Source organism: Larus michahellis, chromosome 2 (genome assembly GCF_964199755.1).
Source record: "Larus michahellis chromosome 2, bLarMic1.1, whole genome shotgun sequence".
Taxonomy (NCBI): domain Eukaryota; kingdom Metazoa; phylum Chordata; class Aves; order Charadriiformes; family Laridae; genus Larus; species Larus michahellis.
Window position 1 is genome coordinate 62,521,604 of NC_133897.1, and position 25,390 is coordinate 62,546,993.

The 25,390-nt window shown below is 39.2% G+C and overlaps 1 protein-coding gene across 6 annotated transcripts in view; it reads right to left on the minus strand.

Annotated features, from left to right (window-relative positions):
- Positions 1-24,916, minus strand: part of SLC12A7 (solute carrier family 12 member 7) — a 74,769-nt gene extending 49,853 nt beyond the window's left edge. For 3 of the 6 annotated variants that reach the window (XM_074575660.1, XM_074575659.1, XM_074575658.1), the window contains exons 1-5: positions 24,667-24,915; positions 7,412-7,506; positions 5,049-5,171; positions 2,556-2,702; positions 1,775-1,829 (exon numbers count right to left, since the gene is read on the minus strand). In XM_074575660.1, the coding sequence (XP_074431761.1) occupies positions 1,775-1,829; positions 2,556-2,702; positions 5,049-5,171; positions 7,412-7,506; positions 24,667-24,775 (529 nt within the window). In that variant the 5' untranslated portion in view covers positions 24,776-24,915. Of the gene's footprint in view, positions 1-1,774; positions 1,830-2,555; positions 2,703-5,048; positions 5,172-7,411; positions 7,507-7,833; positions 7,943-24,666 lie in introns of those variants that run through there. The other 3 variants (XR_012585575.1, XM_074575656.1, XM_074575661.1) reach the window with 2 other exon arrangements.
- Between the last annotated feature and the right edge of the window lie 474 nt (positions 24,917-25,390).

Genomic DNA, 25,390 nt, shown 5'->3' on the forward strand with positions numbered 1-25,390 from the left:
TCTATACCACCTATGTAGCTCGAATGTACATTTCAAAGTGCACAGAGAATAAACACCAAGGAAATAGATGAAAAAGTCCACAAGCTAAACAATCTAAATTAAGAAAAGGATATACAGGTATAACTAGATGTGAATTGATCTTTAGTTTCTAACCCCAAGCTGTTCACAAACAATAAGCTTCCAGAATAATTTCTTTATGAGATGGAGACAAAATAGAACTTGTCTCACTAATACATTAACACTAACACCCCAGAATTTTTCAGTTCTTCTCACTCATGTTTCCCATATCGATGCATCATTTTTCTTTAAGTCATAAACCACCCTCCATCCTCCTGCCCCTCCTCGCCTCTTCACTGTAACATTTCCCTTTCTATAAAGTTTAAGTTTCAATCTCTTTATCTCGACTTCCCCCTAGCCCCCTCACAGCATGCTCCTCTCTGGTTCCCTATCCATCTTCTCCTAAATTCGTGATGTTTTTCCCACTCATGACACCTAAGGAAGAAAGAGGAGACAGAGAAAGGAAGTGCTTTACTCTAAATAAACATACACCAGCCTCGTATAAAATTAGTCCACAAATAAGAAACTGCTTTTCAATATGAACAAATGAGAAACTAATCACAAAATTTATGATGCATCACCAATCCTTTAACTAAACATAATGCTGTTGCATGTAACAGCAAGAGACATGATCCTGCTGCTCGGGTCTCTTTCAATCCTAGGTTCCTATCTGTGCTTTCTACCTCCTCCATATGTTCCAGTAGAAGCAGCATTTCTCCAAGAAATCGTCACCAACGAAAAAAGTGAAAGTGAAGACCCATCTAGGGTAAGAACTACCAACTTCAAAAGATTTCTGTGACACTCAGACATTAAGCAAAACCTTTACAGTGAACTTGAAAAATATGAGAGGGAAAAGAGCAGAACATTTTAGTTATCTGGACACCAGTTATATTTTATAGTGAAACGTAGTTATTCTAAGCTTTTGAAACAAATTTTTCCATTGTATTTATATTTCATATATGGTACTGTATCCACGAAATGTGATTATTCTACATCCTGCACAAGTCATAGCATTTACTTTTGCCCAACAACTTATGCACCAGTTCTGGAACCCCTTACTAAGCTAGAGAAGCTATGCAAGTGAAGAATTTTTTTTTTTAACATAATTAGGTAAACTGCTCAGAGTTCACAACAACATCTGAAAACTGGTATTATCAATTAATGTGTTGAGAAACTGAGAAAGATAAGAGCTTCAAAGACTAACTGATTTTGCATCAAAAAAAAAATCAGCTTCATAATTGAAGAGGTATGAGTTCATCTGTTTATCCTGAAACTTTAAGTAGATGATCGTAACAGAGTGCTTATATAGAAAGAGATTTCTGCCAGCAGGCTGGCTGTTATTCTTGCACAAAACAACATGACTAGAAAAAAAAAGAAAAGGACAGCCTTATTTGTAGATTTGTAAAAAAAAAAGTCTGCTGTTCATGAAGACAAGTCTCTATTAGTTCAAATTATAACACCTGATCTTTCATTCAAACAGAATCAAGTGATTTATGACAATCAAATGACAGAAGTGTGCTACAGTTCATAATTCCCAGAAGGTCCAGTAAAAAGACTGCAGAAAATTGACCTTAAGTCATTTGCAAATCAGTTACAAGCACTTGACACAAAAGCATTACTTCTGATACTTCAAGTGACAGAAATTTCTTATCCCAGCTTTAAACTTTCATCATTTGACCATTCACCTTTTAAGATAATTAAGGTAATTATACATTACCTGGAACGACACCATTTGTTGCTATTGCACTCATTGAAATTGCAGTTAGCATAGTCTGTGGAAAGATGAAATAGAGGAAATTTAAAATACTGAAAGTTTTTTTGAAAGATGAGGCAAGAAAGAGTGATTACATGAAACTAGGATTTTTAATTTTTTTTTAATAAGATGTTACAGCAACCAAAAATGATCGTCTTTGGTTAGGGATACACGTGTAAATTAAATACTAAATTTTTCAGTAGAAGATTCAGTCAATTTAGATGTTTGAGACAGTCTTTAAAAAGAACTGGAAGAATACAGATCACTGAATACATTTAAAGTAAGTTCATTCTCCCAATTAAATAGGAGTGACAAACTGATCAAGTGTCATTGTTATGACGATATCATCTACTAGCGGTCTCACATTCCAAAATATTAGTTTATGGACATAATGCTGTGGATTGATTTGTAGTTTATATTTCAGTCTGTTCTGAAGTTGTGAAAAGCAGAATAGCTCAAACCTCAATACAAATCATGAAATATTTGCCAAAAGCTGATTTAATAAAAATCAATGTAATACTTCAAATAAAAGCTTACTGTGATCAGCTCAAAAGAAACTCCATACAGGCTAGAATGACACGTGACACTCAGCGCATATATATATATATCCCATGTCTCTCAATTGCACTAATACTTAGCCATTAAGGAGAAATCTTTCTCTGCTACTCATATATTAGGAGGCAGCAATATTCTTGTAACAGGTAACAGAAGATTTGGCCAACAGAAAAGAAAGAGGTTAACTTACACAAGCACAACACATGAACACGATTATGAAAGACTCGAGAACTCCAGCTGTTCCCACAATCCACGTTAAACGTAGAAAAAGGATGACCCCCAAGATGTTTTGCAAGCAGGGCAGGTACACACCGATAAAAGTGCCCATACGTGGAACCTGGAAACAAAGTCAGAACATTAATTCCTTTGTACTTAACAATTCAAGTCCATAAGCACTTTCTTCCACAAAGGCTCACACTTATCACAAATGCTCCATGAACAAATGCCAAGTGAAATTGAATGGTAGCTTCAGAGCGCCCAGCTTCACAAGTATTCATAGGCTATTTATGCAGAAAGATTCCTGAAAAGACAGAAAACTATTTGTCATAGCAAATCCCTTGTTCCATAGGAACTAGGGTGAAAACTTGATAGGGGGTAAGAAGCCCCTTTATCTGTTATTTACAAATCTTTACAAACTTACTTCTGAAATACCAGTTACAGACTACCATTGAAGAGAAGTTACTGCTATCATCAAAATAGCAAATATATTCTGCACAAAGTTGATCACCAATTGCCCAGCAGCTGGCCCACAGTGTGATATTCAACAATAAGTGTTTTCAGTTTTTAGAAGACAACAGACATTATGACAAGGGCAGAAGAAATGCAAAGCTGACTACAATATGTTTCTGCAAAAGTTGTAAAACCTGACACAACAAGTGTTTGTACTTTTTATTTGCTGGTGATCACCATGGGTCAAGACACACACAAAAGCATTCAGGCTTCATCATTTAAGTTCCAGCCTTCTACACTTCTGAAGAAATCAGGCCTTGAAAGACTCAACTTAGAAGTAATAGTTACAGTAGGTTTTCAGACACAGAAGCTCTTCTTAAATCACAACTCAGGCTGTGAAAAAAGGCAATCAATTAAATAAGCAAGCACTGGTGCTTTTTAAGTTAACGAAATTATTAAGAAGATACTAAGTTCCCAAGGACTTATAAGGAAACTTGGAATGCCATTTAGACTATAATCTTATTTTTAGCATCTTGGACAATATTCATGTGCAACATCCATGCTACTGTCTCAATTACGACATTAAAAATGCCACTCTGCCAGGCTACTACTTAACCATCACTTAATTTCAGGCATGGATCTGAAAAGAGACACATGCATAGATATGTTTTCAAGCCACCAGATGGTGCTCAAACGAGGTTAAGTGCAAGTGAGGACACGGTGTGCATTTGGTTAGTCAGTTCCAGAGGGCTCAACACTGTGCTGCATCAACAGAAACCTCTGCCCAACACTGAATGGAGGACAACGATCACACTTAGGAAAGCGTGAGTTGACCAGTGTTTGTTTTCTCATATCCAGATGAGAAGACACAAGTAGAAAACAAAACAACCAAAACAAGAAAAAAGAACAAGCAAAATGAGACAAAAAGAAACCCCCCATATAAACAAGTGCAGGATAAGCAAAAAGCTAAAAGAAACAGCTGGACTTTATTCCTCACCCTTGCCCATTATCCTGGTACCAACACTTCCTACACTAATGTAAACAGTTCTACTGCAACTATTTAGGTACCATGCCATAAGTCCCTCTTCCAGTCAAATGGGCTCCAGTTGTAACCTTACTTTCCAGCACCTGTCTCTTCTATGTGCTCATTTCTTTTCATTCTTATGCACTTCTCCTCCTTTCTCCGTAGCTCAGCATACAAACTCAGTAGCTGCACCCCCTCTACACACAAAGACAAGTGACTCCCAGTACTCTCCTCTTCCCAGTATCTACTGTAAATTTCTTTCAGTCACCATGCTAAAACCAGTTTCAGCTCGTTATCCCTCCTTGCCTAGGAGTTTTTCTACTCTGTCAGGTCACATGTTTTTGATCCAAGCTTTCTCCTTCTGAAACAGCTTCCTGCTCACAGAGGGATCAATCCAACATCTCATTGTAGACTGCGACTGTTGCATATGTTCTGTTTCTACAGAGGCCTAGACAGGCACTTTGGCTATCCAGTAGACAGCGGTTGAAGAATTCAATTGCTACCTTCTAGCAAGCGTGTTTAGGGATGTCCCAAAAAGAGCCTTTGCCTCTTCTTCCTTCACCCCCACCCCCCGATAAATATCGTATTTTTGAGGTATGCAACAAAATGTTTTATTGGAATGTGTCCATTAAGTTTTAAAAATACTTACTGCAACACACAGAAACAAGAGAGCTACTCAGAAAAGCTGCCACCATGTTAACAGGAGTAAATATCCTATGGATTTAAAGAGTCATCTGTTTCATCTTAAGTTTTCCTTAAATTTCAACTTCAGGTAAAAATCCAGCCAATTAAAATGCATTAATAAACCAGCCGAAATAATTCTTAAAAAGAAATCATAACACAAGCCATACTGCAAACACTTCAATTTTAAATTCAGTATTACAAGTCTCACTCCTCATTTTAGGCATTCACATATCTTCTTTTTAGGTTGAAGCAATGATCCTCTTTGTGGCTAGCTTTGTCTCAGTAACTTATTAGAAGTTTAAATACCTTGACTTCCTTTCGCTTGCTGTCTTCATCTGCTTCATGTTCCACCACACCTTGAGTCAGATTAGTGTAGTTTGCTAGTTTATTAAGAAGAGATGACACCATGGGATTACTATCCATTTCTTCCTGTTGGGATTTTAAGAATACTGCATTTATTAAATAGGTTTGTTTTGGTTTTTTCCCCCAAAAGTCATGATTTTATGATACTACTTCAAACACATACTCAACAGGTCAGCCTCAACTCACCCAAACCCAAAAATTAGCATGACAAAATACTGGTCAGCTTTCAACCAACAAGAGCTCTAAATCTTTCCAGAAGTTTAACACCATGAGGCTATCTTGCAATATTGCTTTCACTTTTTTACACTATGTTACAATATGCAGCTTGTACAGCTGGAATACAAGGGAAATCTAGAGAAGGGGCATTGGTAATTATAAAAATCTATTCCTATCACAATAGGGTTTTTAGGGGATTGTACTGGCAGGATTGAGTCATTAGGGTGTTTTTCCAGCATCTTGCTTGTGTCTAGAGAGTGATCTCAAATGATTCTCTCAAGCACCAAGATACTTAAGGATCACTCTCAAGCCTACTGTTGCAGGCTTATTTAATCTTAAACCATGCATGCGACTTCCAAAGTATTCATTTGTTGAAAATACAGGCACATACGAACATCATTTGTAATATTATTTGACACAGAAGTCAGCTCATCTTTCTTTAGACAAATATCTGCTACCAAACAAAAACATGCTAAAACAAACAAAAGTCTAGAAGAAGCATATACAGTAAGAGTATTTGAGAAAAGCAGAACCAGAGAATTTGATCAAGTATACAAGATCCAATACTGTAAGGAAGACAAGAGATCAGGATTGCAAACAGAAAGACAAGAACTAAGCCATCTCTGCCTGAGGCATTAGGTCATGATAATCATGGTTAAGATAGCCAAACTTCTTTGTAACAGTTTATACAAAAATTTAAACACAAGTCAGCTGAAAACATGAGAAGAACAAGATTGTAGGAAACATACTATGAAACATATATACTACCAAAAAAGGTTCACCACTACAGCAACAATGGTGATGAAGTCATTAGAAGGCTTTCAAGGCAACACTGTGACAGCATGGTCTATAATCAAAAAAATACGTAAAAGATAGTCATCGTCACACCATCAGCTGAGGATTTAATGTCAGCCACTCTTCAAAATAACTGATGCAAGCATATGTTTTAAAAAGGGCACAAAAAGCAGATACAGCCAATTTATCAAACTTAGGAATACAACAGGACGTTTTGGACATTGCTTTATAGAATAGAGCCTGAAGGAGAGAAATTTGTGAGAAAACTCCACCACCATGGTTTCTTTCCAAAAAATCATAAGAAATTCCATAGGTGAGAAAAGACAATCAATGACCAACATTAGTTTGGCCCTTAGCACAATCTTCTCAAAAATTTAATGAAAAATAGAAAAAATACATTATTTGGGTTATGCGGAAAGAGGGAACTGAAAGATCGTCTCCCCTATGCTAAGATATTTGAAAGGAAGAAGAGATGACAAGAGGAATAAGAGGATGACAAAAAAATAGTGGGTAGACTGCAACAGCAGGATGTCTAAGCAAACAATGTCGGAAGGATCTTGTTTATTGTTAACAGCAAGCATCAGAGCAAGACTAGTTGACACTGGTTAGAGCAGAACAACTTAGGTTGAACTTTACTAAAACTACTATTCCATTGCAAAAGTATACTTAGATGTACAATATCAATATTTTTTTTAAAGGATTTTAATCAGTGAATTAAACAGGTATTAAACTTGCGTTATAAAGTAGATGCTTATATTGGAAAGTAGAAGTAGCTATGGTATGCTCTACACTGTAATTGGACAATATAACTAAGGCATGGCCTATCACAGTTGGTTTTACAGTTTTGCTGCTTTAAGAGAAGTTTGTATTTCTCCTGTTCAACTCAATATATTTGGTAATCCTTTTAAAGCTGGATACTGCTTTTTTAAACCACTACCTTTAACTTTCAGAAGCTTTCTCTTAACAACAATTTCTAGATCCTAGCCCAAAAATCTTAAATGCAAGAAGGCTTATTTCATATCTTCACATGAATGTGTATCAAAACGTACTGTTGTTGCCTACATAGATAAACTAAAATATAGAAGGCAAAAGAGTTGTAGCACTTTTTTTTTATTACATCATTCAAATCCACTGAAACGTAATGTTAGCAGGAACCAAGCTACTAAAGAGTTATTAAAATTGACTTTTTCCCCCCACTAAATTTCAACAGAAAGAAAACTGCGGTTTGCTTGTTTTCATCTTATTACCAGAGTCTCAACTGAAGGTGAAATACATTTTTGGGTTATTTAACTTACCTCAAAGAGAGCCATATTCTTTCCTTCATACATGTTTCCTCTGTCCATCTCTGCATTGTTAATAAATGGACTGCTCTCCCTGGCAATCCCATCCCCTGGTGGAAAAGTGGAACAATTAGAAACAAAAGGAAAAAAAAGAGACAAGGTATACAATAAGAGGAATAGACATAAAAATTTAGTTCTAGATAACACTGGAGGTAGCTGCCAAACTGTGTGTCTTTGTCATACATGGACTCAACATCCACATTTACGGAAATTGTACAAAGATTTGACTGTTAAAGTAAGTTTAGTGTTCTGCCTCTTAACTATTACTTATTATTCATTAATACATGCACTGATCTCTCCCCTGCCCCATCTTTTCAGTTTACTTAAAAGCACTTGATAATAGAATTTCACATAAGCAACAAAAAACCCCAACCTACCTTTTCATTACTTCACTGGCTCCCTGAAAAAAAATTCCAGTAGTTTAGCCAGGAATTTATAAAAAAAAAAAAATCAACGTAAAAAGAATTATTTTATAAAGGCTGTGGAGACTCTTCCATGACATGGTATATTTATTCTATTCCTTCAATTCTGTTCTATCAATTTCATTAAGCTGTAGCTCCCCGACCTCCTCTGGCACACCTCAAAAAAAAAAAATGTAGCATCACTTTCACTGCCTTCCAGCCCAAGTAATACAAAAGCTATTACATGCCAGCATTGTCACAACATTGACATTTCCAAGCAGTCAAGTCCTTGCCTATGTACTTTTGCCTTTATATTCACAAGTTACAGCAACAGCACCTACCCGGTCTCTTCACTATAAAATTAAGGAACACCTGGAGAACAAGTTGTACACTTTTCCCTTTGTCCTCCACTCTGCCCCCTCCAGGACACTTCTCCCCACATGAAGTCCCTGAACAAAGCTCTTGCAAACATGGACACCAGTCTCAGAACAAAGTATTATCTTTCTTGTAATAAAGACAGAAATAGATTTCAGTTCCTCAAGCAGATGAGAGACTACATGCCTGACAGATTTCCTACCGCTCTCCATAGCTCCCTTGTCCAATAGGCTATTCATGGTATCACTATACTTACTGGTATCATGACATACAAGACGCATACTATCATAAGAGACTCAGAAGATAGCTGTTTTCCATTAGGGCTCTAGGATTAATTCCACAATACAGAGAAGAACTGTTGATAAATTCATCCATAACTACTGTTCTTATCCAATATATCCATATCCTCCATCTTTCATTTTTCTGTTTTTCTACAGTTTGTAATTGGTCCCCTGTTGCTTCAAGTCCTACAGCCTGGCTAGGTCCCCCTCCTCCACCAATGCTTAATGCAGGGCCAGCAGAAGGAGCACGGTGAACACAGAAGACTCACCCTCATAGACCAGCAACTCAAGATGTTTCACAGTGCATGGAACTTGCTGGTTTGGCACAAGATTGAGAAATTGGCATTTATCCTTTAATTGGCTCCATGGTACTTAGAGAAAGGTTCAGTTAGCTTTTACATAGGCAACAAAGAGCAACTCTGTCCCCAAGCAAATACATGTTGATTACTCCCATCTTCTTGCTAAAGCGTACAAGCACTAGAACTTCTTAGTTAAGACCTTGCACTTTCTTCCCAAGATTTTTGGAACATTGCTGTTCTTTTAGATCTATTCCTTGAAATGACCATGTTGTTTTTGCTAAAATTTTTTACAATGCATTCATTGCAAGGCACATTCCCAAATTAAAATAAAAATAAGTTTGCTTGATATTTTTGTCTTACTAAGACCACGCTTCTATTGATTTTCTTGCCTATTGACAGCTGGTAGCTGTTCTTACTAGCTAAATAACTCCTCCCTTCAGGGTACTTCCAATCCCTTCAGAAAGGATTATTCTTCAAGAAGTGAGCTGGAGAATTTCAAGTACTGTTTTGCATTCAGGAGCGTAATATCACTGGAGTTACTACTTCAGTGGGTATCATTAGACTAATCAAAACTGTAGACAAACAAATAATGTGAATCAGTATTCACAATTCTGAGGTTAAAGAATATAGTTTTGTCTTACCAGTTCTGGAAGTAAAAATCGGCATCTCAGCACTGTATATGAAGTATTCTAAACTGTAGTCAGGAGAATAGTAAGATCTTCTTTTATTTCTTGTATTTCTAAACAAACAGTTACTTGGCTTTGCTCCAATAGGAAAAAAATCTCAGAGCACAATATGTCTAACAAGTCTTGTTAAATACACCCAAAAGACTTCAAATGGAAAAACACAGAACTTAGGTTTTCTATTCTTCAAATCCTTTTTCAGTGTTTCCAACCAATATTCTACCTATTTTGAAGCTTTCCAATGCTAGTCTTCAAAATAGCCCTGTCACTGCCAGACTCTATAGAAGTCTCCTGTTTCTTTAATACAGATGTCTCTTCATATTTTGTGTTTGGTACAGTATTTTTATAGTATTTGACATGACCAGCATTATCTATTTTAGCTGTTTGAAAGAGGATCAATGCTGAAAAAGCGACCACAAAAATGTGCTGACAAGTACTCTCTCATCTGCAAGTTTGTTGATCAATCCTACAGTTATGAACACCTTTGAACAAGCTCCTTTAATTTTTCGGTATTGCTGTCAACAAAATCACATTGCCTGTAAATTAAAAATGCCACCTTTGGGAGTATGCTTATGTAATATGCTTAGAAATACACTGAGCCTTCCAAACATGTAACTCAAATTGAGATGTATTACACCATCCAGTAGAAAGAACATAGTTTTAGGATCTCAACACATGGTCAACTAATATGGTGACGTTAACAAAATAATCTTTAGCTCATCCTTTCTTCAAAAGAAGGGATTCATTAGAAAACCAGAACTAAAGAAAGACAGTCAGGATTTACACTTTTCACAAATGCTGTAAATATCACCACTGGTGCATCAAGTGGAATGGAGCACAAAGAAAAAAAAAAACATTTCAGCTGCTTCCCCTGAGGTAACATGGAACATAGAAGTAGGTATGTCATTCCACTAGTAAGTCTCAAGCCATTTACAGCTTTATGTCTTAACCCTATTCCCTTGAATTCTATGAAGAAGAATAATCAAATCAGAGAATCATTTACATTGGAAGAGACTCTTAAGATCAGAGTCCAACTGTAAACCTAACGCTACCAAGTCCCTCAGCACCTCATCTATCTGTCTTTTAAATACCTTCAGGGATGGTGACTCAACCACTTTCCTGGGCAGCCTGTTCCAATGCTTGACAAGCAAATCACCTTTCACTCAGGCTTCTTTGAAATTGCATCAAACTCCTCTAAGGTGTACAGGCGAATTAAACATACAATAAAAATTATAACTTCCAATATAGTTTTAGACAGTCTTCTAAGCTGCACATGTCTTCTGGAACCCAATTAAAGCACTCAAAAAATCTATACTTAGTGTTATTTGATTTCTGAAAGTAATTCAAGCTACTAGGTGTTACAGGCAAAAAAAATTCAATCTGGACTAGCTTAGTAGTCCATCTGAGCCAGTATTTCATCTTGGACCATCAGAGATCCATGAGAAAGGCAAAATTTAACAACAAAAATCATCCACGGGCTTGATTATGGTATAAGGTTTCCTCTGTCTTAGGACACACACAAGAAGCTCACCCGTTGATGCGACACTCCATTCCACCCAACATAAGGTGATCAAAGACTAAGCTCTATAAATAAACCTGTCTCTGTCCCCCCAAATATATAGTTTAAAATTATTATTATTACTACTATTATTACATTTTTAATCTGCTATGGAATGTTTACACACCATAGCACAACTCTGTGCTTACTGATGGGCCAGTAGACAAACTAAAGCCACAACTAATGTTCCTTTCCTAGAAGCCTGTACGGTATTTTCTGTGTTGACGGGACATGCAAAAATTCCTACTCCTGATTTCTACAGATACTCAAGCACTGTGATGGTATAGCTATATTTACATGGAAATTAGCTACACCAAATTACTTTTTTATATATATACACATGAAAAACCAGCTGCAAACAGAGAAAGCAGAAGATGTCTCAAGTTTGGGAAGTAATATTCAGAGCGTTCGTACAGATCATTACAACGTGCACTTCCATACACCCCAGCCCCTCAATTACCTATGCAGCGTAGCCCACACAAGTTATCACAAACCATCCCAGAGCTGTGCTAGCCTCAAGTTTAAAACTGCCAATGCCACCAGATGATTTCTCATTAACATTTCCACACAGCAAACAAAACTTGCATCAGAAATACGTCTCCATATCACAATTCAAAGTGTTAGTCATAGACACAAAAGACTTCGTTCAAACTCATATTCCTCAGAAGTTTCAGAGCAGCAATCCTCAAACACTGACAGGTAGAATACTTTGAGGTATGTTGACAGTTTCTAAGCTGATCCAAACCAGTCCATTTTATACAGTGTAAATAGAGAACTGAACAGCGTAAGTTAGAAAGGCAGAAGTCACCTTTGCCACCAAAGAGGTGGCCTTCTCATTCCCTTCTCACACATACTACTCACCCATTTCTGTCCCTGTATCACATTGTTCCTCACACAAACAGATATATATATATATAGTAAACTCAACAGGGGTGTGTGCTTAATGCTGAGTTGGAAGAGAGTCATTTTGATTTTGCTTTTGTTTTTATTCTTGCTGCTACTTTTAATCCAGCCAGGTTTGTGTGTTCACTACATGAATGCTTGTGCTGGAACTAGAGACACCATCAGTATAGGAATAAGCAATCAATGTAAGCAAACCCACTTCCTTAGCATTGATGCCAATATTACTAAATCATAGAACCACAGGGGCTGGTTCTCCACCTCCCTCCCCCAAATCAAAAGAGGTAGAATATGAAAAAATGTGTTACAGGTATCTTGTCTTACAGAAAGTGGCAGAGCAGGGCTTGGGGTGGAAGGAAATGATCACTTAAATGATCCTAAATTTGCACTAGGATGCTTGTTCAGGAGATTAAGGACAAAAATATTAGACCATCTAATCTGATTCCCTGTGTTTCCACAAGTTACAGAATTTCATTCTGCATTAGGCTCTATAACTTTGAAAAAAACATACTGAGATTTCACCAGTTATCTCTTGATGTTTTCAGAGCTGAAATAAGAAAAAGGCCTAAAAAAAACATTATAAAGATAAATTGATAATTTAAAACGAGATGTTCTTTATTTCTATTTAAATTTGGCTCTTTTCAAACTTGTAGCTATAACATACTAGTAGACCTTCCAAATTTAACCGCTCACACTTAGTATTTTCTATCTGTGAAGGTAACTATACTTATAAAATCTTCTCAAGCTTTCTTCTGAAAAACTGAAATAGTTAAGTTCATGAAACATTTTCCTAAACTTTAATCATTTTTGTGGCAACATTCTCTCCAGTTTAAGTCATGCAAAAAAATATTCAAACTTGAAAAGTCAAATACAGCCTTCTAACAACATTCTCAATCCTGCTATTTACAGAAGTCTAATCATCACCTCTCTATTCCAAGGATCAGGCTAGCCCTCTTTACCACAGCATTAAACCAAGCTCATCCTATTCTATTCCAGTCTGACCCCTAAACCCTTTCCAGATTCACTGCTTCCTTGCGGTCCCACACTATGTCTGTCATTATGATTCACATTCAATAAGTGTTCCTATTTGACTTTATATTCAAATACATTTTGTCCAAAAAAGCAAGCATGTACATCTCCTGTCATGTAAGACTTTAACATCTATCTGAAAAATAAAAGCAGATTCTTTTTATGTGACAAAAGAATACAGGTGGTGTTCAAAATAGTGAGAATGATCTAAACTTTTCAACCACATGGCCTCAAGTAAGATAGCTTGGCTGTGATACGGTATAGCTGTTCCCTAAACATGTGTAAAACTAAGAAGTTTTGCTTACCACTAGAAATTTCTGCTTTAGACAGTAACATATAAAGTTAGAACACAGTTGAAGAATAATACTTCACAGGAAAGTCCTAACCTTTCATGGTTTCCAAAGGGCAACTCAATCACAGTCCACGTACCTTGAAGGTTACGGTTAGCCAGATACAGGCGAAAAATACCATAGTTTTTATTTTAAAACTATAAACATTTTCATTAAGTTAGTATTCAGTCACATTAAGAACAAACCACTACAAACTAAGAATATGAAGATGAGATCCTGTTTGCACAAGAGTAAACAAGCATTTACTGTTAATGTAAATAATCTTTAAGGTAAAAATACATAAAATTTAAAAGTCACTAGAACCAATGTATACAAGTGCCACATTCAAGAAAGCTACCTGTGGCAAAAACTGTAATTTTATCTTCTCTATCATGCATATTTACTTCTTATAGGTCCAAATTTTTGATTGGCAGCTAAAGAGAACTCAGACAATCTTAAAAATTTTATTTCTTACCACTCCTAAGCCAAAAACATACAGAAGTATTCTTTAGAGCTCTAGCATAAACTCAGGTTTTAAAAAGCCACTACCTTGCTTTAGGTCAAATTCTAAAAAGACATCAATAACCTTGTTTGAGCACATCTTGCCTCTGAATTTCTGCATCAGATGGGTTTAAGAATTCAGTGCAATCTACTTCAAAGTTGCAGGTTATTGGTTTTTTTTTTAGTAAAGAAATGTCTAAATATATTTACTATATCGCTAATTTATTGCATTATTTTTATCAATGAGAAGCACGATTTATGTAAGTTATCTTGAAAAGCAGAACAAGGTATACTTAAGGTCCTTCTAAACCCCCTTACATAATGGAGGATTCTAATACTACAACCATCACTTACCTTATCAACATCACTAAATTTTAGTTTTCCTTTACTTAGGCTACTATCATGATCAAGCACGGCATACTTCTTATGAAAACACACTGCAAAAGCTCTTTATAAATTCTTTATAATATAGCTGGAAGAACAGAACCTGCTATTTCAGTAAGAGTCATTAGAACCACGGTATTGTCTTTTAAAGAGACTCACTTGGATTTGGCCCACTTTCTTCATAATCTTGTTCGCTCATTATTAAGGAAAGCCAAGTTGTTCCCCTCTGTTGATTCTTCACAGATCAAGAATTGAAATAGGAAACTGACAGTTGCTTCCTCCCAGCTTTGTGTAAGACCTCAAATCCTGTTTCTTACTAGCATTGGATTAATCCTGAAACAAGTCATTAAGGCTTCATGCAGTGTGAGGCATGCACATGACACAGCCAAACTACATGACAGTCAGAACTCTCTAAAGAGAATTAAGCTGGAGGATTTCCATCAGCAATAAACACCATGCTTAGTGAAATGGGCAAGGTCAAGTTATTAAATCACCCCACATCTTCCCCTAGTAATAATTACATTTAAGGATTTCTTTACATCAAATAAATGCACTTAAAAATACTTCCACTAAGCAGATCAGCATACATTAGCAACAAGCAGTGTCAACCTATTCTGTCTATTAAATAAGCCAGTTTTGTGCATCAAATACACGTTAGCAGATCTTAAGCAAGGTCACCGTAAGTATAGTTGCTAAACATTGATTTTATGTAGAAAGAGCTTGCATTAATTGTACTTAAGATACAGCAGATAAAAAATAATTAAATATAATTCTAGTAACTTTGCAAGCACTCTTTTTTTTTAAAAAAAAAAGTATTTTGAAATTAAAGGGGTCCTCTTTAAGACCGACTGCATAATTTGTTAGTTCTCTTTCAAATTAGATGTATCACCATTTTCTAGTTTATGTATTAATCTATTTCAGCTTCTATACCAGCCTTAAACAACTCCATACAAACTGTTTCAAGTCTATTAAATGGATGTTATTGCTTAGAATGGACTAGTTCCTGTGGTCAAATCTTTGAATCGCATCCAAAATCTACTCTTTTCTGTGATCCTAACACCTATGCCACAAGCACGGTCAACCGCAGAAAGGCTGAAAGGGTTGAAGGCTCCTTCCAAGACCATTTCCCAAAGTTCCTCCTTGCTAGAACCAGCTCTGGTACTTACTAGGTCCCTAGAAGAGCCGCTGTAGCTCACTGATGCTGCAAAAAGCCTGCCTCCTGTACCTCCCCATTTTGAATTCCTCCCCCGCAGCCCTCCCCAGGACTGCTTCTTGTTCGTCACTAGCAAAATAAAGCAGCTTGTGCAAGTCCTCAGCAGATGTTCCACAAAGCAAGACAGTGCAGTAGAGGGCTAGAGATAGGACTGGTCACTAATCAATGGCAGTAAGCTATTGCTTGCACATCCTGTCCTGGTAAGTTTCTATCAGGACAATTCTACAGATAACAAAGCAAACTTCTGATATATTTTCAAGGATGTTCTAAACTTTCCTTTCTGAAGCTAGAAGAAAAATACTCAAGCTTCCCAGTCTTCAAAATTGGAATTAATCTGCTAAAAGGTTTTATTCTCTTAAAAAAAAATGTAAGCTTGTAGGAAGACTTGAAGAAGTTGCAAACTGTGTGCCCCCTGTCAGAAGGCAAGAAACAGAACAAGTTGGTTTTCTTTTTTTTATTTCTTCCTCCAGGAGAAGATTTTTTCTTTCAGAAGACACACATGAGTTTAAAGAAAAAATAATCCATTTTTGCAAAGCAGTTACCAATCAACATCTCACCTCCTGAAAGCTCCCAGAAAGGCTTCCTAAGCAGGCTGAATGCTGCTTATTTTTGACTGCTATGAGTTAGCTAAAGGATACAGCTAATTAAAGTACCTAATTAAGAACGTTAACTGTTGAAATCAGGAAGCAGATAACAAATACTGTCCAATTTACACAGGCATTAAGCCATGCTTTCCTATAGCTGTGATTCAAGCGGAAAATTATTGAGGGATCATCTTTAAGTTTGCATACTGCTAATTGCTCGTGAATCCATTTCTGAGGATACCATCAGACCTTTAAAAATAAGTAGGTAACACTTTTCATGCCCTAAAACTCCAGAATGGCAATTTTGAGGGTTGAGAAGCTACCACAGAAACAGTTATACCTTTTGTAATGCAGGGTCAGGACAACATAGTAAGAACATAGCGTGGCACAACCTAGTGCATCAAACTAGATCCAATTTTGCAACTACTTGAAAGTTTGCATTTGAAATCAGAGAGATTGCAGTTTTCATAGACTTCAAGTGGCAGGTTGACCTTGGCTAGCCACCAGATGCCCACCAAGCCTCTCTATCACTCGCCCTTCTCAACAGGACAGGGGGAGAAAATAAGACTAAAAAGGTTGTGGGTTGAGAAAAGGACAGTGAGATCACTCAGCAGTTACCATCACAGGCAAAAGAGATTCGACTTGAGAAAATTAATTTAATTTACTGTCAATTAAGACAGTGGGATAATGAGAAATAAAAGTAAATCTGGAAACACCTTCTCCCCCTCGCCCCTCCCTTCTTCCCAGGCTCAACTTCACTCCCAACTTGTCTGCCTCCTTCCCCCGAGCAGCACAGGGGGATCAGGGAACAGAGATTACAGTCAGTTCATTACGTGCTGTCTGTGCTGCTCCTTCTTCCTCATGCTCTTCCCCTGCTCCAGCATGGGGTCCCACCCACAGGAGACAGTCCTTCATTACCTTCTCCAATATAGGGCCCTTGCTATGGGCTGCAGTTCTTCAAGTACTGCTCCAGCACGGTCCTTTCTATGGGGTACCATCCTTCACAAATGGACTGCTCCACCATGGGTCTCCTCATGGGGTCGCAGGTCCTGCCAGAAAACCTGTTCTGGCATGCCTCCTCTCCATGGGCCAGGAGCCTCCTCCAGTGTGGGCTCTCCATAGGTCACGTTTTCTTCAGGGCACACCTGGCATGGGGGTCCTCCATGAGCTGCAGGATGGAGACAACTTGCATCCCATGGTCTTCACCACAGACTTCAGGGGAATCTCTGCTCCAGCACCTCCTCCTTCACTGATCTTGGTGTCTGCAGACTTGTTTCTCTCACATGTTCTCACTCCTACCTCTTAACTGCTGTTGCACAGGTGGGGTTTTTTGTTTGTTTTACTCTTTCTAATCAAGATTACCAATGGGCTCAGCTTTGGCCAGTGGCAGGTGCATCTTGGAGCTGGGCTGTCTTGGAGTCGGCTGGAACTGGCTCTGTCTGACACAGGAGCTGCTTCTGGCATCTTCTCACTGAAACCACCCCTGTGGCCCCCTTGCTACCAAAACCTTGCCATGTAACCCCAATGCACATCACCAATTGTATTTTTCTTTCAGCGGGGAAGGAAGAAACATTCACAACCACTGCTGAGAGCAATGGCACCTTCTCCACTGAATTCATCTTTGCTGCACAGCGTCAAAGGTGCAAAGAGCCAAGAAAAACATATTCCAAACCTGTTCTTATTAGCTTGGGGTAGGGGAAGGTAAATAGAAACCTGACAGGATAAGATACACTATTAGCATGTCACGGGTTGAGCAACACAGGACTAATTTCTCTTCTAATGCTGGAGAAAGCTCCACTTTTAGAAGACTCTAGTATCTGAATTTGTGAAAATACTTCATTTATAGACAGCTAGGCTATGTGGGATTCAGGGTCTCAGGGTTTATGAGCTCGCCAGGTGCAGGGATGAGGAGCGAGCAAGGCCTGGGCATTTGACCCAGGCTGGCCAACAGGATTATTTTATACTATGAATGTCATATTCAATATAAATCAGGAAGTTTGCTACGTAGTTTCTCCTCTCCCTTGATGGTGGTGGTCCAGAGAACTTCCTACCCTGGTGCCGGACCCCTGAGGCTTTCACTTCCTCCTGAAGCCATTGTGCTCTCAGTGTCCAACATCTACTATCCACTGCTCACAGTGCACAGCTTCCTACTGTTATAATTGGCTGAGTATATTTTTTGTATATCATATATTAGTATTGGGATTAATACTAGTTCTTTAGTATTATTGTTAATTATTTAATCTTATCCTATTAATTCTATTTATATTTCAACCTTGGTGTTTCCTTGCTTTTCCTGATCACCCTTTCCAGGTGGGGAGGGGTCACTGGGTCATAGAATAATTGTCTAAGCAAGAATAAATTGTTATGTGTTTTCTCAAACCATAACATAGCCAAATTAAAATTCTGCTAGTTACTGTCTGGTCAGGTCACAAAGCCATGGCATACAAATAATTGCAGTTATACAAATTACAGTCTGTACCAGAAATGCTCCTTGTTAAACTGGTACATTGAATCAAGTAGAAAGAGAAATATATCTGATTATGTAAGAAATAACACATAAGCCACAAAGGATTATGTTGGGAAAAAAATAAAATTGGTAGGAGAATCCATTTAAATTGGTAGAAGAATTCATTTACACCAAACAATGCATTTTGTTGGGTGTGGGGGGGGTAGTGGCGCAGATAACAGCACACAACACCATCAAGCTTAATATTTCTACTCCGATTGAGAAAGTAAGTCCCCTGTGATAACATTCTATATTTCATTAGTCTGGAGAGCAAATAAAAATAGCACTAATTGTTTCATTCCCCATGCTTTAGTAGCTATTTTTATGTAAAGCAACAACATAGGTCAAAGATGCAGGAAAAATTAATCAGGTTAGTGCCGCCAAAAGGGGTGGTCTTCTTTCTGTGTGGGTGTGGAACAATACCTATTCTGCAATGAGCTGATTCAAGGAAATAAAGCCTCTTAAAACAACTTTTTAGAGATAAACTTTTTTTCCTGTCATAGTTAGTCTCCTGCCAGTTTGGTTCCCTGAAAGAGTTCACAAGAGGTAGCACTGGGGAAAATAGAAATACCCTTTCCCCCCCAGCAGCAGCTAGTAAGATCTGCTATGCAGTAACAAACTGTATCCTTTACCAAAGGCATCCTTTACAATGCTTACCTGTGAGCTTCCACAGGATAATGGTCATCTTAAAATTATAAAATAACAAAACATTACAAGCACAGTTCCATTACGAAAAAACAGTAAAACAGTTACACCAGAAGACCTTTACTCACTCATATTCTGATGGCTGCAAAAGTATTATCAAAAGAAAAATCAGCAATAAGAGATCAAAAAGCTCAGTAATAATATTTTCATTACAGGATCAGAGAATCTAAAATTATGAGGTTTGATACCACTATATTTGATGTTAGTTTCTTCTGAAATATTCTACTTTAAAAGTTGTTTTATGACTAGAATTATTTACATTTAGCTCTTAGGCAATAAGTACAGTAAGAGAATGTTAGCATTTCTTTCACATGAAATTAACACAATGGAGTAAAAACAATAACTTGCTATTTCAAGCATTAAGATCCTCTCCACCACAAAAAAAGGTCAAAACTGCAACAGTCTAAAAGAAATGTTTGAACAGTTACAAAATGCTAAGCAACCACTTACTCCACAGTGAAGTTATTTAGTTTATTATCCTAACTCTGCCTCCTTTATTTGCCCTCATTTCCCTTGGAGCTATCAACAACTAACAAACAGAAACACCCACATTCACGATGATAAGGGTAGCTATGTTAAACAGCAAATGGATCAGAGTACCTCGCAGAGCTGGGCATACATCAGGAGTTGACCTGGACAGCCAATGCCCCTCAGGGCAAAGAAAATTCCTGTGTATAGCTCTCATGCCTATGATTAAGTGTCAGATACACATTTATCTGCAACAGGAATAATATTTTTCCATCCCAACATTGTATTATACAATAAGACATTGGGGTGACATGGGAGAACCACCAATGTGGCTTCTGTACAGGGAGATTCTGTCTCACATGACTAAAATAGTTTTCTGAAAAAAAAAATAAAAAATAAAAATCAACAAGCACATGGATAATGGAAACCTAATTTATACAGTCTGCCAAGATCTCCAAAAGGCTTTTGATGAAGTCCTCCTCTGAACATACTTAAGGAGCTAAAGCAGCCATAGAATAAAAGAGAAGATATTAGATAAACCACAGGTAAATAATTGAGTAAGAAAGTAGAAGACAAATATAGTCTGGTCTCAGAAATGGAGATGGTCACTGAAGTTCTGCTGGGACACTTGCTGTTCCACATTAATAAAAAACATCAACAAAAGTAAAAAACACAAGATGATCAGAGATGTGACAATTTGAAACTGTTTGAAGTTATTCAGGATAGTCAAGGCACAGGCCAACTTTGGAGCACTGCAGATCTCCAAGACTACATGAATGTTAAACTAACAGGCAAAATTTGATGTAGAAGTTTAAGAGCAGATAGATACATACACAAAGGAAAACAATCAGAAACCAGTTGGGCTGCAGCTGATCACTACCGCTCATGAATGGGATAGTTTGGTTAAGACTGTTTCATAAAAACACCAGTTCAATAATCACTTTTCAAACCACTGCCTGAACATCAGGAAAAAAAGGGAGAAGAGTGCAGTATGGGGAAGAAAAAAAAAACCACACAAAAAACACCTCACCAAAACCAAAAATCACACACACCACTGTTTGTTCACAACTTGATTATCAAATGAAATTCTGGAACTTCCCCAATTTCAAAATGGACAGAAGTGGAAAAAGTTCAGAGAAAGACAGAAAGTAGAACAGTAAGTATGAAACAGTTTCCAAGTGAAGAATCACTAATGACTAAGTAAGAGTATGCAGTTTGGAAAAAAACAGTGACAGAGTTAAGATGAAACAAGGTTTATAAAAAGCTTGAGTAATCTAGAGAGTGACATACACACACCTGCCTCAAGAATTAGCATTTTATAGAAATACACAGCATCCGTGGTTCATTAGTTATGTGATGACTTCTTGGTAGATGACCAGGTTTGTGATTGATATTCCTTGTCTTCAATTCAAAAATATTTTGTAGGAGTTAGCTCTCACATTGGTTTCTAAATAAGACACTGCTGTGGCTAGGTAAATAATACTATGGGATGCTAAAAACACTAGTTATGCTTTGAAACACCTGACATGCAGAGCTACTGATGAAATAGAGATTTGATCGACTTTACAAAGTTTGGACAGGTCTATCCAATAGACAGTCACTTACTGATACGTGTGAAGAAAACAAACAAAAAACCCCAACACAAGTCAGAGCCAGAATTTCTCTTAAAATTTCATCCATTACTGCCTACAACAGACTCCCTGTTTCCTCCTCTTCTTCAACTAGTTACTATTTCCTGACTACCCTTTCACTTGTAGTGTACTATAAACACATTAAGAGACACAGACACATGCTTCTGCACTGGCACATATGCCTTCTGATACTTTGTCCATTATTTGAGTTAGCAGGCTCCAACCCCCAATTATATTGTTCAATTCAAGCATTAATTTCCACTCTACCACCCTGCTCTTCCCAAGTACTACTTTGGCCATTTGGCCAGTGCTGTAATCTGGGCGAATAGCAACTCACCCAAGTCTTCCCCTTCTTCACACATAACTGTCACATAACTGAGAAAATACAAGGCTACAGAATTTCAGATGACTATGAAGGAGTGAAGAACATAGAGTAAGAACATCTCAGCTTAGTCCATTATCACATAAATGAGTGCCAGGTATGAGTGAGTGTAAGGGGATAAACGCACAGAATAATTGATAAGTGCCTTGCTAATAAAATACCAGAATTACTTTAGTGGTAATCTAATGGCTAAACAGCATACAGTCTACTTCCCTCCAAAACAAGTGTTGTGGGTTTAGTGGTGGGATTTGTTTTGGGTTTTTTTGGTTGGTTGATTTGGTTTTTGGTTCAGCTGGGGTTTGTTTGTTTTCTGGGGATTTTGTTTGTTTGGTTTTTTTTAAACGAGGTTCTAGTGCACTCAAGAGTTCCAGAACACCTACTTGGTTTTTAAGCCAGACACGTCAATCAAAACTGCTAAAGTTCTAGATTCCCAGAAAAGCGGAACAAAATTGTATAGAGCTGTATAGGCTAAGGGTGAGCCAAAGGGGAAGTTCCCATTCTCTCTCTTTTTTCACTTCCATCCCTGCTCTCAGCTTTACCTGTCCCCCCAGCTTAACACAACTCTAGACATTCGCAGACTTTTTGCAACACTCACTCACCTGAACTCCAAAACAGGGGAAGCGTATTTTTTTTTTCTCTGCAGTTTAGTTTTCTGCCAGTTTAGCATGTTGACCCAGCTCCCTGAAGTGTCTGATGAACACCAAGGTCAAGTGCAGGAAAACAGAAGGGAACTCAGGGATGTGGAAAAGGGCAGGAGAGAAAATATTTACACCCTAGCCTTTTTTTCAAGGCAGCAGGCTTTTAGATGGATTTAACAGCTTTTAGCTGTACTAATATTTTAGAATTCTTTAAAGTTTTCAGAAGAATGAGTCAATGAGAATTATTTGATTACACAGCATTAACTTAATTTGATCCATTACAGGTTTACATACCATGACCATCCATATAATACCTGAGGCAACATCAAGCAACATCGGGTTCACATCCCAAACCTCCGTATCTGAGTATGGTATTTAATGTCTTAACGAAGTCAGAGCTCTCTGACTATATCTTGTTTACAAGCCTTCTCTTTTCAGTGTTTTCCCCTCTGCTCCCTATTTTACAGGCACATTAACAGGAAGAGTCATACCTAAGTTCATCCACTTAAGTGATACAGATCCAGAACTGTAGATAGTTTAAACATTTTGCAAATATAACTGCTAGTCCACACAAATTCTACTTAATTGCATGAAGAATTATTCTTTTTCTTCTTTTTTAGTCACAACCCTAAAGGTTAGAAATAAGCCACTACAGGAGTGCCAGTTCCACTGTTTCCCTCACCCTCCCAAAATCTCCAGATGTTCCAAGCCTTCCACATGCTACGCATGGTCTAACAGCTCCTGTCTAACTAAGCCTGTATGTATTTCCAGTATTTTGAGACGCCATGTGACCAAACATGACACTCCATGCCTTTCTGGCTAGCTCTTCTACCATAAGGAAAACTACCCAAACAGATTAATGCTGTATTGCTGTCATCCATCCAGTACAGTATAAAGTGTGGCAACAGTTTGGTTTTTTTGCTATTTTTTCTATTCCATTTAGTTTGGGGGAAAAAAAAAAGTGGCAGTTATTAGAACCCTTGCTCACTGCTTGAACATACCAAAAGAAATGCAACTACATGTAGTATGTATCTTTTACAGGTAGGTAGGGGTTTGATAGGACAAAGCTCTGGGAGAAAGCCACCCAGCTTTGTCTGCTTGGGGTTTTAATGGATTGTCTTCCTAAAGAGTCTTTGTGCAAAAAAGAAATAAAAATAATGTAAATACATTTAAGTTTGCCAAATCTGTTTTCATCTCTTTACATTCACATGCAATATCACATGGTATTAGCCTTACTTAACTGTGATCTACACCACGAAAGGGAGAAACCACCACTATGAGGAACTGCCTCTTACAAAAACCCATCTTTTCACCTGTTATCATCTAACATCTAAAAAACCCCCAAACCGTTAACAATGAGTATGGATTGTAACACCCAAAAGACAAGTGCAAAATCCAACTAGCTCTCAGAGTGCTAGCAGTGACTCAAGCACCATACTTGGCATTGCCACTGCAACACCCTTCGGAAAGAGGAAGTGTTAAGGGCTTCTGAGCCAAAGGAAGAAAGAGTTACTGCTTCCTTAGCAGCACCTTATCATCCAAGTGATAAAAGCACTCATTCCCCCACCACCACTTGCAGACACATACTTGTCCCGCTGCCCTGACCGGACCCTCGCTGGTGATGCCCCAACTCCTAGCTCAGGCTTGATTCTGCTCCCCCAGGGCGGCTTCAGGGGCGAGGCCTAGCAGGAGGCAAGGCGCCTAACACCTTGCCACCAGGCAGCAAAACACAACACGGTCGCTGGTGCAAAAGTACATGGCTGGACAAACACCTGGAGCGAGGCAGGTGTGGCTGTGCTCTTCTCCACAGCCTGAATTAGAGCTCTCCTACATCTCTCTCTAGCGAGCTCCAGGAGGTAGGACTTGCCTGTTTAGCAGAGGTTTTGTGTCTGCCTGTTGAGCTACCAGCGGCACTGGTTACTTCCGCTCCCCCTCGAAAGCGGGCGGCAGACTGACCGCCCCACATCGCCCCGGGCGGGCGCCGCGCCCGCCCCCAGGCTGCTCCTCTCCCCCGGCTGGAGCCGCCCAGGAGCACTTCCTCTTTTCGGGCAGCGGCGGTAGCTTGCGGAAACAAAGAGGAACAAGGTCTCGGCCACCCCAGGCGGCGGACTTTCGCCCTCTCCCGAAGCGCTCTTCTCCACCTGGACAGGTAGCCCCGGTATTGCCCCCGCTGCGGAGAGGCGATGTGGCCCCTCCACAGGCTGCAGGAGCCCTCCGGCGGCGAGACCCCCTGCTCCACGCGGAAACCCTGCTCGCTCACACACCCACCCCGCCGGCGCCGTCCTCAGGCACTGCGTGTGTGTGTGTGTGTCCCCGGCACCTCCCCGCTCCCCTCTCTCTCACCGGAGCCCCGGTCCCTCTCCTCGTCTTCTTCTTCCTCCTCCTCCTGCCGCTGCCCATCCCGCTCCTCGCCCTGCGCCTCCACCGGCACCACCGTGAAGCTGGTCGGCATGGCGCAGACGGCCCCAGGACCCGCTGGCGCCTCCTCCCAGGGCAGCGGGCAGGGTAAGCCCGGCGCTGCCGCCTCCCTCACGTGAGAGCCATTTCCTCAAGCAGCAGGGGGCGGTGCCTCTGGTGCCGGCCCCCGCCCCCTCCAGCCACCGCCCCCTCGCCGCCTGACTGACGGCGCCGAGGCCGCAGCTCCGGAGGGAGCGACGGGGGCGCGGGCGGCGGCCTCCCGGGGGGCGAAGAGGCGGAGGAGCGAAGCGAGGGGAGAAGGGAAAGGAAGGGGGAAAAGAAGCGGTGCTCTGACTAGCTCTGACTTACATACACACAACTTCACAGCTCGGAACCGAGACGGGTTGGTGGGAGATTTTGCTCTCCCCCGGAAGGGGAGAGGGGAGCCGTCGGCAGGGAGAAGCGTCTGCTGTGAGTTGAGCTAGTGCCATTGGGGAAACAGCCTGAGAAGGGTGTGCGTGTGTGTTTGTGTGAGAACCGCCCTGGGTTGTTTTACTGGGTTTCAGCTATGGCTGTTGGGCACAAAAAAATGCGTCCTCTCCTTATCAGACCTTGCCTTGCAGATATCCTCGCAGCAAGAGGACCACCAGTCTGCTGGTCCTCAGATCCC